Genomic DNA, 12145 nt, shown 5'->3' with positions numbered 1-12145 from the left:
AATCTTGACACTTTTGCTGTCGCTTAGAGAGGCCTTTTAAACCCAATGGGCTATCATACCTTTACCTTTCATAACCTCAGTGCAACCCTTACGGTGATAGGGATCTCTCTTAGATCTTGCCTTCAGTAGCGATAATCTCCTTAGGGCCTGTGACCGATTGTTAGGCAGCTCTGTGTCTTCATGGCGCAGTGACAATGGCATCTCGTAGTTCGCATCACTCCTTTTGTGAATTCCAGTTCCCAGGTTATCCAGGAATTTACGATCCTCCACGCACAGCGTAGGGGAATTGAGGCCTGTTGTCTCGAGTCTCTCTCAAAAATCTCTTTCATGCAGGCAGCACTTAAAATATTTTTGCTCGGTACTCTGTAGCAAAGGTTGTATTAGAATTTTGAAAATTAAAATTCATCTTCCAACTCGGCTCCCTTAATCCTCACGATATTAACGAACGCTTTTCATGTAACTAATATCTTCCTATTTTTCACGTTGCCATGTTACAACCAATAGCGTAGCTCCTACTCTACTATAAAAACCACACGTAACCTACAATTCCTCGATTCGCTCTGACGAAGGGCTAACGCTCGAAATTCTCTGTACGGTGGCCAATTTACATTATCAACTCCGTTGATAAAACCAAAATTTTTGTATACTACTTCCCCACCGACGCAGCACCACAGTTTCTTTAGAAACTACCCCCTTCTTTCAGCATATAAATGCAGTTTACCTTGTGAAATTGATTCCGAAAAGTCATTAACATAAATTGAAAAGAGTCTGGGCCCAACTAGGGGGCCCTGATGAACTCCATACTTTACTCCTAGTAACTCTCACTTACTGAATGCCGTTGACTTCAAGAACTTGATGACGATTTGTTAGTAACCACATCAAAAGGTTATCATTTATGCCACAGGCTTGCATCTTATCACCCAGAATACTGTGGTCAACGGAGTCGACAGCCTTGCGAAAATCTATGAAAATAACTCCAATCGCTTACATTTGGCCCAGCTCGGGACATTATCACACTTGTTCTCCTTTGATATGTGACCATAGGTCAAGAATTTAAGGAAAAAGCCCCTTTCTTACGATAACTGAATTTTTTCACTTCAGAGTTTTTTCATGAATTCTTGGCACAAGTCAAGACCATGTGACTCACTACTACAATATAGACGGGATACCTTCTTTTCATTCTTTGATATTGTTTTTCCTTCCTTGATTTTGGTTAAAGTGTACTAGCTTCATTATTCCTTCGAGATCTACAATCATGGACAAAAGTGTTGGGAAGGTATCTTCATTTTACAGATACCCCTCCGGCTCCCCCTTTTCAATGTTGGATTTTCCAGGGGAAAAAAATGGTGACTCTTCTTACCTGAAGAACTCAAACATTGAATATGGGGGAGGGGGGCCACAAGAGCATGGTATTTCCCAAATACTTCAGCCAATAGTTAGAAAAATCGAATTAGGTGTGAAGTGAGCTGATGCCCGAAACCTTCCCAACAACTTTTGACGACGATTGTAGTTTTACTCTTATAGGTTGTAGACTAGGGTTCTTTCATAGACACATTGGTGACCAAGCTGGTGAGGTCTGGTAAGCATTGCACCTCTGCAATCTCCGTAACGCAACAAACAAACTCTAAGAATGGCGGAATTCGAAACTTGTTATCACTGTGTTTCAGCTGATAATCTCCCTCTACTCTGACACCCAATTTAGGATGTGCCCAGTAGGGTAGCACTTTCACAAGCTCCTTGTTGTCGTGTTGCTTGTTAAGGGCTTCAACTGAGATCCTTTACTGACTACACGGCGAGCTCACAAGTCTTGAGGAAGTTAGAAAAGTCACGTAAGACAATTCCGTCTCTATATGGAATGCTTGGCCACTTTTCAAGTCGTTTACGAATCTGCGACGACGGTGGGGTTTTCTTTGATTCTGTGTGGGCGTTTTGTTTCTGAACGAACTGGTAACCTTCGACGATCCTTGTGCCCCTAACAAGTACTGTAAGAGATACACAATTTTTTCATTAGAACTCATGGCTCGTTTCTCAATCATTGTCTCAAAGGCAGCCGTTTAAGGGGTCTCCATCAAATACCTTTAAATGGGGCTTTGGGAAAGTAGAAGCCTCCATACCCCCTGCCTAAGTGATGTTCTTTAACAGCTATAAAGATACCAGGAGTGGTTGGCTGATTGTTTTGTGCGCTCATCGGAGGATGAGATAATCATGTCCTCCTGCTGCTTCTGGGAATCAACATTCCTTCGATCATGTTCTGGGTTGGTTTGCAACGCCCTTTCACCAGACTGAATGCTCTGTTGGGACAACGATGGATGCTCTTCCTTGGCAACTGGCTGAAAAGAGTACGGAAGAGGAGTTAAGCTGGATGTAGAAGATGCCGACAGAGATGACATATTCCCGAGTACGTTCATCCTTAGTGTCGATAGGAATTTCGGACTGCTTCAGGTCAAGCAAATTTGGATTCTTCTCTTCTTCTTTTTCGTCGTCGTCTTCTTCTTCTTCTTCTTCTTCTTCTTCTTCTTCTTCTTCTTCTTCTTCTTCTTCTTCTAACTTAGCCGCTTCATCTACTTCTGCCTCAGCACTTTCATTTCCAAAGCTATAAAGACATATTTAACAAAGGCCAAGCAGAGTTCGTTTTCTTTACCATTTTGACTAATTTAACAATAGAGAAGTGAAATAAATTTTAGCATAAACTGTTGCCGCTTTTTGTTTTGAGTTTTGACGCCTTAACAAGTCACGTGACCTCATTTGCATGCGTCATCTACATCAATATAAAAATTTTTGTCACGTTATTAGTCTGCGAAAGTCCTAGGTTGTTACCTTCAGAAGTTAGGCAGCCCCCTTACTTTTTTGCGCAATTAATTTGGGGCCAGGTTGGGGCCCATGCCTTAACTGATTTACTTGAGAATTTCGCATCTTTTTCTTTGCATTTCCACTTTTGTCTCTGCTTCAATTTTAGAATACTTCAATTCGACTTCCCTTTTATCCAGTTTTGTCATAGATTTCAATTCAATTTCAAAACAGAAAGTTGAGATGAATTCGACTATGACCAGTTCCTTTTGAAGACGACGATTTGTCACTACGGCGCGATCGAAGCTCTTCCTTTTCCAACTCCAAATTCCGCTCACTGATTTTTATTCTGAGCTCATGACTGCTTGTTTGCACAGGTTCTCTGCCCTACACTGATCCCATCACGAGCCACCTCACTTTGCAATAACAACACATACTCGGGGTATACTTTTTCAAAATTTGCCCTGAGTTCTCCTATAATTTCTCCCTCCCTCCAAAGGTATCAGAATCAGAAAGTTCCGTCCAAATCAGGTTGAGTCAGGTTGAGGGAATCAAGCCTTTCCTTTAGCTTTCTTTTAGTGTGCACGTGATCTTTTTCGTGTGAGTGTGAAGGCGTTTAGACTCTCGAGGTGTTGGTGCCAGCGTGGACGTGTACTTGACCAGTGACGTGACTGTTTTTGTTTCGTTTTGTGTTGGGGAGAAGGTTTTTACGAATTAACCCACATTAAAATGTGGTTTGAAAATGTGCTGCTAAGCGAAGAAAAGACACTCTTACCTAGTCCTGTTCCGAGACTCCCTCTTACCCCGCCCTGAGAATGGGCCTGCAACCCAGGCGGGAAAAGAGAGAGTCCTGTATTACTTGCACGCGCATGTTCGGAATGAGCCAATCATATTGCCAGGGTGAAGCTAGACAGCTAGGACAAATGCAAACTCCGACAAAAAATTGTGCATGAAAATTACTGCGTGATTTGCGTTGTCAGGAAAATAACATCGAAATTATGCCTTGTCGTGACCAAACGAGGAGAAAAAACCGAATAAATGTAACGACAGAGAGAAGATCGCAATACATCTGTGCAGACGCTGAACTAGTAAATGTAGCATTGGACTTCACTTAGCAACAAAACAGCTCGGAGCCAGAAGTACTTTATCTCTAACAATGAGTTTCAGAAGGAAATTGCTTTTCAATTAAGTAGCATATTTCAAGGATTTAGTGGAAGGAAAATCATCTTTCATCCTTATTAATTAATATTCACGAACAAATTTTTACCAGAAAAAAAATCCTAACAATCAACGTCCGGATAATCGATGTTTAACTGTGCAAATACATGAATAAATTAGGAACATTTCATTATAAACACAAACTGATATGTGAAGAAACAAATAGTCCGGGTTGTGATTCAATTTCGTTTAATTTTTTATCTAACTTTATCAGGAATAATGCTCAGTTTTTCTGTCATGCAAGTCCTCTTTTAAGTTTTCCGATATAACAATCATTAAAGTCAACAGGCAGCTCTGTATACAAACTTAGCCATTTGGCCACGGCTAAGTCTATCCTTATAAGGAAAGAAAGATTTAATGCGACGAGTGCTTTTAAACATTATTCTGTGGAAAAATTACTCTGAGTAAATTACTCTACTCTAATTACTCTTAAAATTACTCTAAATTACTCTGTTTGTGTATTATTCCTGATAAAACTGAGATAGCCAAAAAAATAGAGTATTTACGACATTTTTTATCAAACTGTTTTACATTGGTTATCCAAACGATTTGTTCCCGATTTTGAAAAACGAATTGGTCCTAGACGATCACATTTTCAATTAGTACTGTGCAACTCAAATATATATGTTCACTGGATCAGTGCGATTATCATATAACTAGATCGAGGGAAGTAATGAGCAATAAACAAGAGTTCAAGCAGGAGTCTTATTAGTCAGTGTTGAGCGATTTACATCCACGACCTACAGTACATTTGTAAGTTTCGTACTTCCACTGTAACACACAGTGAGCTTCGTCAACAACTTACGATATTTTTTGCAATTTTAGCGGCTGCTCTTGCACGAATTCTTTATAAAGACTCTCGGGAGAGCAATAAAATCACAATTTGATATTTGATATTCTGCGTCAACATCATGAAGCTGTTCAGTTGGGTTTCAGGGCACAAAATCCCGTGCTTTTATGTCATCCATCTGATTCTCCACCATAGGGACTCACGATAAGAAGGAATGATTTACAGTTACCATCGGATTCGGATCGAAAAAAATCACAAAAACATTAAAGGAACAACAATGTTTCAAACAGCTACAATAGCTTAATGAGCTCTTGCTGCTTTAACAAAAACATCATTACCGGCAATGATTGCATAAATAGCTTGCAGTTGTTCCTCCTTAGCCACAAAGATTAAGTGGCATTTCTTAAATGCGAAGTCAATGCTCTCCAGAAACTTGGCATCATAATTTTCTTTCACATCATCCGCCATGTCTCCAGTATAAAAGCACTCCAATAAACTATGCCCAAATAAGGAATCATTTTCCAAATATGGTTTTTCTCCCAGTTTTGGGGGAAAAAAGGCGTCATTCTGAGCATGCGCCTGCAAGTAATACAGGACTCTCTCTTTTGCCGCCTGGGTTCCCGGTAGGCCCTTCCCAATTATGCTATCATTTTTTTGGCATTATTTGGTTAAACAAGCATTTTTTCACACTTTTTCTGTAAAAAGAATTGCTAGCATTATCAGTTAGCATTTTGCATAACTTTGATCTAGATTTCAGCACTCCAAAGACTTTAAATGCTGAGAATTTAAGATTTTGAGAATTGAGTATTGTGACGATTTGCTTTTGTGTTTGAGAGAAGGATTTCTGTAATTGAAGTATGAATTGAGATTCGAAAGACGTCTGAACCTAGCTGGTCAGCGGTTAACTTTCAGATGCCGTTCACGTGCTGGCTGAAACAAACATGATGGCGTCAGCCAATGCCACGCCATCCTCTCGAAACTTGCAGCTCATAAAAGGAAATTCTTACGGAAAACATAGACCAGTCCCTTCAACGAGCAACACAGAATTGTGCTCTTGTTGACTAACTCCAGGTTAGCGTCATGTCACAGTACAAGCAAGCGCTAAGGACTTTGAACATTAAAAAACTGTTTGTTTTGGCTGTATCGGAAGTTTTACAAACAAGCAATTAAGCACTGGCCGCTTTATTCAGTTGATGATAAGCACACATGATGCCTGGGTTTCTACGTTTTGCTTGAAATAAAACAAAGCATTAATGTTGTCTGGAACTACAGTAGCATTATTTTGAGAATCGAGCATAATTTGAGCATTTTTGTGGCGTAAAACGAGAATTGCTAGGAGCATAAAATGCCAGTTTTACTAGCATAATCGGGAAAGGCATAGTTCCAGGCTCATTTTCTGAGCGGGTAAGAGGGAGTCCCTGACTCCGACCCCGACCCCGACCCCGACCCCGGCCCCGGCCCCGGCCTTTTCCCGGCGTTTTGGCTACTACAGCGATTAGACAAAGCACTATTTATTTGGTATATACGTATTGCAAATTATTGGTTGAATTTCAATACGAATACAGGTTCCCACGCGTTGTTCTCATCCAACAATTGTTGGATTTCTGCAGCAGCTTTTATAGGTTGTTCAAGAAAAAACGCAAAGCCCTTCGCCACGGTAAGAACATCTATAAAAGCGCTTTTGGTTTTTTTTCCCGACCCGGTCATTCTTGTAAATAATGATCTTTCCTAACTTGATCAACGAAGTAGCTAAAAATGGTGTTCAGTGCGCATGTGCAACAGCTGACCGTGTCCCTTTAAAAATCAATATTAGTAAAAATAAGAGGGATCTAAGCCAACAAAAACGTCGAGGAAGTGTTTTAAATATATGATAAATGTACACGTCCTCACATTTTGAGTTTTAAAAGTAACATATAACATGTTGTTTACAGAAATCAGACCTCGCACTTAATCATTATATTACTGCCACTACCTAGCTAGACTGACCAGAAGACAAACGAATATGCTTCACCGAAAAGATAAAGCTGAAAAAGAGTTTGCTTGACCGGTCAAGCAGTTATTTATGAATGGTAGGAACCTTTGTGGGTACGGTTTGAAGAGGGATATCGATAATCGTGTGAACCCTTTGTGGTCTAGAACTGTTAATCATAAAAATTTTTCTGGTACACAGAAAGAGGTCCCGAAAGGCTCTGCGGTAGTCGCGGTTTGAAAGCCAATAGACGAACGGGTTGATAGTACTGGACAAGAAGACAACGAAAGTGGAAATTGTGAAAACTCGACGCGGTAAATTTCCGCCTCCTGTAAACGCGTCTATGAAGCCGATGACAGATACGGGAAAAAAACATAGGATGAAACCCAGAGTGGCCTTCATCATTGTCAAAGTAGCGCGAATTTCCATCCATTTTCTGTATTCCTGATCTGCTCGCCGCCGATTGTCGTCCATCTGGGCAATTTGGTGGTTGCTTGATCTGATAGCAAAGAAACACTTAGTGTAGCTGAACACGATGAATCCCATAGGTAATCCAATGAAAAAGAGAATAAAAAGAGTGGTGTAGGTCATGTTGACGTCGAATGGGTAAATACAGATTGCTTTTCCCGGGTGAAATGCATAATAACCCCATCCAACCAAAGGAGGGACGCTGGCGATGCTCGGTAAAAGCCACAGCAATGCGATTATCACCATGATGTTTCTCCTGGTAAAAATTACTTTGTTAGCAATCGGGCGACAAACTGCGAAGTAGCGATTGACGGAAATCACCGCCATGTTTCCCATTGAAACTATGGCAAAAGAGCATACGAAAAATCCTTGGAAATCGCAGACCACCGGTCCAAATGGCCATTCGCTTGAGAGGAGGACCTTCAGGGAGATTGGCATGACGATGAGAGACATCAAAATGTCGCTCACTGCTAAATTTGTCACAAACATGTTTGGAAGCGTACGAAGGCGGCGATATTTGCAAACAGCGGCACAGACGATACCATTACCAACAAACGCAATGATAATAAGGAATGTCAGAATTAGAGGCTCCATTATCCTTGATACGATGTTGCGATGAGACAAGTCAAATTTCAATTTGGGGTATTCGTTCAAGAAAGCAGCCATGAGTTTCTTTAGCTTCAACTGCAGATGCACTGATATGTCAACAATTTCGACTGAGCTGGCAGCTTAATTTACAAAACGTTTGTCCAACATTTTAAATTATAAAATAATTAGGATAGCACGCGCACTGTCATTGGTCACTATCAATATCTGTGTTAAGACGAGAGTGTGTAAACACGGCTGTGACAACACACGAATTTTGATTGGTTATGTGTTGTCATACGCACGTGTTAATTGGCTGGTAGGAAATTTGACCGCGTATCAAGAAAATTCGTTTCAATCAAGTAGTAAAAACACCGTCATTGTCCTTCATTTATCGAATTGTTTTTGAGAAATATTTTATAAAAGCAATAGAGGACTTTTTCCGTGTTTACATAGCCTCATCTAAGTACTCGGAAAGTTGGGAGAATCTCGACAGTTGTGCAAAGTTTAACCCTCAATCGCGTCTTGGGTTTCCAAAACTCCCATCTCCCCCCCCTATGCAAACATTGAAAAAGTGCCCATTTTCGTTTTGAGGATTTTTGAGGAATCGGGCGTGATATATTGATCCTCTGACAGCCCGAAAGCTGTTGAGAGCGACCTTTAAAATTTAATCACAGCCGGTGACGACTCAGCTCGGCCAGTGTATTGTTTATACTACATTAAGGTAAATCCTCTTTAGGCCGCCATTCTATCTTAAATTCTTCACCGCCGACAAATAGTGGTAATACAGGTTAGCATGACTTGTGTAATTTATTGTCGTTTATGCCACTTTTATGAGGAGTTTCCGTTTTTGCCGCTTTTGCTTAATCGAAAACTAGTTGCTATGATTATTTTCATTTGCCGGTAACTATTGAAATTCGAGTTAAGTGGTCTCAACCTTAGAAACAAACAAGGCTTCATTGTTATAGTTTGACCTGAAATGCGTTTTGGAGTAATGTGTCCAAAAGTAGTGCCAGTAGTTCTTCATTTAAACTCGGTAAAAATCTTCAGTAAAGACAATAGCTTTCTAATTACAATAATGAAATATCATAGGAATTAACTTGAAATTATTATGAAAATACTGTTCTACTGAAAAGTCCGACAGCGCAGATTCAAGTGCGTGATTAATTTCCTTCTTGAACCGCCCAATTGATATTTAATCGCACCCTAACATTTTCAAGTAAGGAGTTCCACAATAGTGCACCGCTGTAGAAAAAAGTATGTTTCAAATAATACGCGGCTTGGGCAATGTCAATTTGGGGAGAGAATTACGCAAATCGGTCGCTAAATAGTTACCGAATGTATACAGAGGTCAAACTGTTGAAGGACTTGAACATCATCATGTTTCTTCCTGGTCCCATTTTAGTGTTTTGAGAATCAAGGTTGAACTTTCCTCTAAGCTGGCTTATAGAATCACTTCACGGTTTTGCTATTTGTGTAGCATGGTTCTCAGATAATTACTCAATCTATCCCAAACGGGGCTACAGTAATCAGAATGAATAAGGTTCTACCATTCAGACAAAGCCTTATAGATTTTAGGAACTTTTGTGAGGTGGCTAATACGCCTCAAGGCACCTATTGCCGAGAATATCTTTCTATATACTTCACTAATATGGTTAGACCATGAAAGACGATTGATTGGTTGTCTAATTTGATATTGAGTTCTCCAGAGCTTCTGATCTGAGATCCCATGACCATACACTCTTAGTTTTCGCTTCGTTAAGATTAAGCTTATTTGCTTTCAATTTAAGGTGACCGAACACCGTTTTCAAATATATATGCTTACTTCACTATTATTTTTTATCCTATTTATGCTTAGGCGCCCGTTTTTCGAAAGTATCAAGGTTAACACAGAAGTTTTGGTTGAGGTTTGTGCTGTTGCTATGGCAACGGGGATTGTTAAAAACTTAAAAAATGCTTTTTGTTTCTTTAAAAAAATCCAGATTTCATCATTTGCCTATTACGAATTCACATAAAATCCCTTCTGTCAGCGCTGTTCTAATAAAATTTGACAGAGACAGTTTTCGTAATTCACCGTGTATCGTTTTCACTCAATGTTCTGTATTAAATTCCCTCTGTTAAAAGTCAGATTTTTTTTGAGCTAGATCATTTACGCTGTTTCTGAACGAATTTCTTTGCCACATTTTTTGAATTTCTAACGACTGAGACATCTAGTTGCTGCAGAAGCATGCATACAGTGCTGACGCTTGGAGCTTTGAGAGACTAAAAACAGCGTAGCTTGACTGTAGATAGGATCCAGGAACAACTGTAGAAGGCTGTATTTCGCTTGCTTGATTTGGTGCCGGCAATATAGCTGCGAAATAATCATTAAAGCCTCCGGTATCTCAGCTGCGGAATTTATGGTTTTATTATTAATTTTCATTTAGAAATGACTCGATTTTTGCCACATTTTCTTCAACTAAAGTTAATCAGGGTCGATGTTTTGAGTGGATTCTTTTTTCCTTCTTTTCCAAATTACGCATGAAATACTGTTGCTTGGCCGATTTTCTCATGTCGTGCGTGCATATGTCGCTAAACGGGCCACTGTTTGGTTTTCTTAAATAGCTTTTCTCAAGAGAAAATAAAGGGGGAAGAAAGAGCATCCCCCACACGTCCTTTTCAATAGTAATATGTCTCAAGTTATTTTCAGATCGACTCCCACGCTGTACAGATCCCAAGGTAACAGCCAATCATATGGCCAGAATGTATTCCGCGTGTATAGCCGACACCAGAGAACACATTTCCGCCGTATGATTGACTGTTGCCTAATCCCCTTGGGATCTGTTAGAATACAAGTCTTGATCTTACGATGAGTGCCTACACATTCATAACATGCACACTTTGGTCACAATCGCTAATACCAAGTTGAACTATTACCCTAGAATTTGCCACTCTTTTGGGGCGAGTTCGGTTGTTTACAATTTTCTTTGCGAAACAATACGATAATTCTTATATCCAAGCTTATACAAATTAAGAACACTTCGAGCTCAATAGCTTTTCAGCACCACCAGGGTCAGTTTATCCAGTCTAGATTTTGGGGAACTAATAAGGAGGTTTCTTATTGAAAATAACTGAAGTTTATAAAACGGAGTTTACTTAAGAAAAAACAGGGAAAATAGGTAGTTGTGCGAATCAGTGAAGTCGTGAGTATTCTTTAACCTTGCAGCAATTCATAACCACAAGTCTTGTTTATTATTCTATTTGGCTTCTTCCTTTACGTTTGAGTGTCTCGTCTGATCCGCCTTGTGGTGCTCCGAAAACAATTCAAATCGCTCTCCTCCGCACTGGCAATGAGCAGTGTCGTTCTGGATTTTGAGTCCACGCTGTAGATAGTTTCCTGTTAAATGATGCGCAGTCCCTCGAAAATTCAATGATGTTCATTCAACACAGGCATTGTAGAAAAAGTACTTGATCGCGCCCTTGAGTCATGTTTAAGAAATGATCCCCTTATCCTAGATGCCATACGTTTACGCCTGATTCAACATACAAGGGATTTCAGATGCATTTTACAATAGGAAAACAAATTTTCTGCTGACTATTTTCATTTATCACCATCCGTAAGAAACTAATTTTTTGTTCAACAAATTATTGAAATGCAAAACCTACGCAATTACAAAAAACGTTCAACTCGCAATACAAATGAAGAGCGCTCTATATATAGTTATATACTTTTCGTGACTTTTCGTGATGATTTGCCTAGTACCTTTAACTGGAAAAATCTTATTGCAATTTACAGGCATGCACCTTCGGCAAATTACAGCACTTTCCATCCCTCTAGAGGCGAATATCAGATTTTTAGAGGGCTCAAAAGGCAGGCAACGACGCCTCTTCACCAACAGCTGAAATCCAATCCGATCCGAACGTTGATCCGTTGTTGCGCTTTCCGTCCGAAGAAAAAGCGACCTTAAAGGACTAGCAGACAAGCAAATTGTAAAACCACCTTCCCTTATAAACTTTTCTTGTCTATCCTCTTCATCAAGAGGTCAGTCTGGTCGACTTTTCAATTTACTCCATCTCGGAGTAGAAACTTTTAAGAATCCAGCTGAGACCCGTTTTTAGAAATTGCCGAAAACCTTTTCGGGTGCCTCAATTCCATCTGCATCCTAAAAACGGAGAGCTTTTAAGCCATCAAAAGTAAAAATCATTTTGCTTTTTGTTTTTTCCAAACAAGCCGATCATATTTCGTAATGTTCATGTATGAATGTCCGCGGATCTTGTAAAAATAAATAGTTGAAAGAGTTCTTTCAGCCTATTCAATTTTTACGTTTTTTTCGGGTGCCTATTTGCCT

The 12145-nt window shown here is 39.8% G+C and overlaps 1 protein-coding gene across 1 annotated transcript; it reads right to left on the bottom strand.

The window, feature by feature from the left end:
* Positions 1-1778: 1778 nt before the first annotated feature.
* Positions 1779-7898, bottom strand: LOC138040212 (melatonin receptor type 1C-like). The gene is made up of 2 exons (XM_068885979.1): positions 6974-7898; positions 1779-1993 (listed from the first exon to the last, which is right to left on the bottom strand). The coding sequence occupies exons 1-2, from the start codon at positions 7896-7898 to the stop codon at positions 1779-1781; spliced, it is 1140 nt and encodes a 379-aa protein (XP_068742080.1).
* Between the last annotated feature and the right edge of the window lie 4247 nt (positions 7899-12145).

This window comes from Montipora capricornis, chromosome 3 (assembly GCF_036669925.1).
Source record: "Montipora capricornis isolate CH-2021 chromosome 3, ASM3666992v2, whole genome shotgun sequence".
Lineage (NCBI taxonomy): Eukaryota > Metazoa > Cnidaria > Anthozoa > Scleractinia > Acroporidae > Montipora > Montipora capricornis.
The sequence above is the reverse complement of the archived record's forward strand: the minus strand, read 5'-3'. Positions and strand labels throughout refer to the sequence as shown.

What these genes read in the sequence shown, in the direction of transcription:
- LOC138040212 (XM_068885979.1), bottom strand. Translation starts at nt 7,898, where the DNA reads ATGGCTGCTTTCTTGAACGAATACCCCAAATTGAAATTTGACTTGTCT. An exon ending in CTACCGCAGAGCCTTTCGGG is followed by an intron (nt 1,994 to 6,973) that starts ACCTCTTTCTGT and finishes AAAAAATTGTGT; the next exon opens with ATCTCTTACAGTACTTGTTA.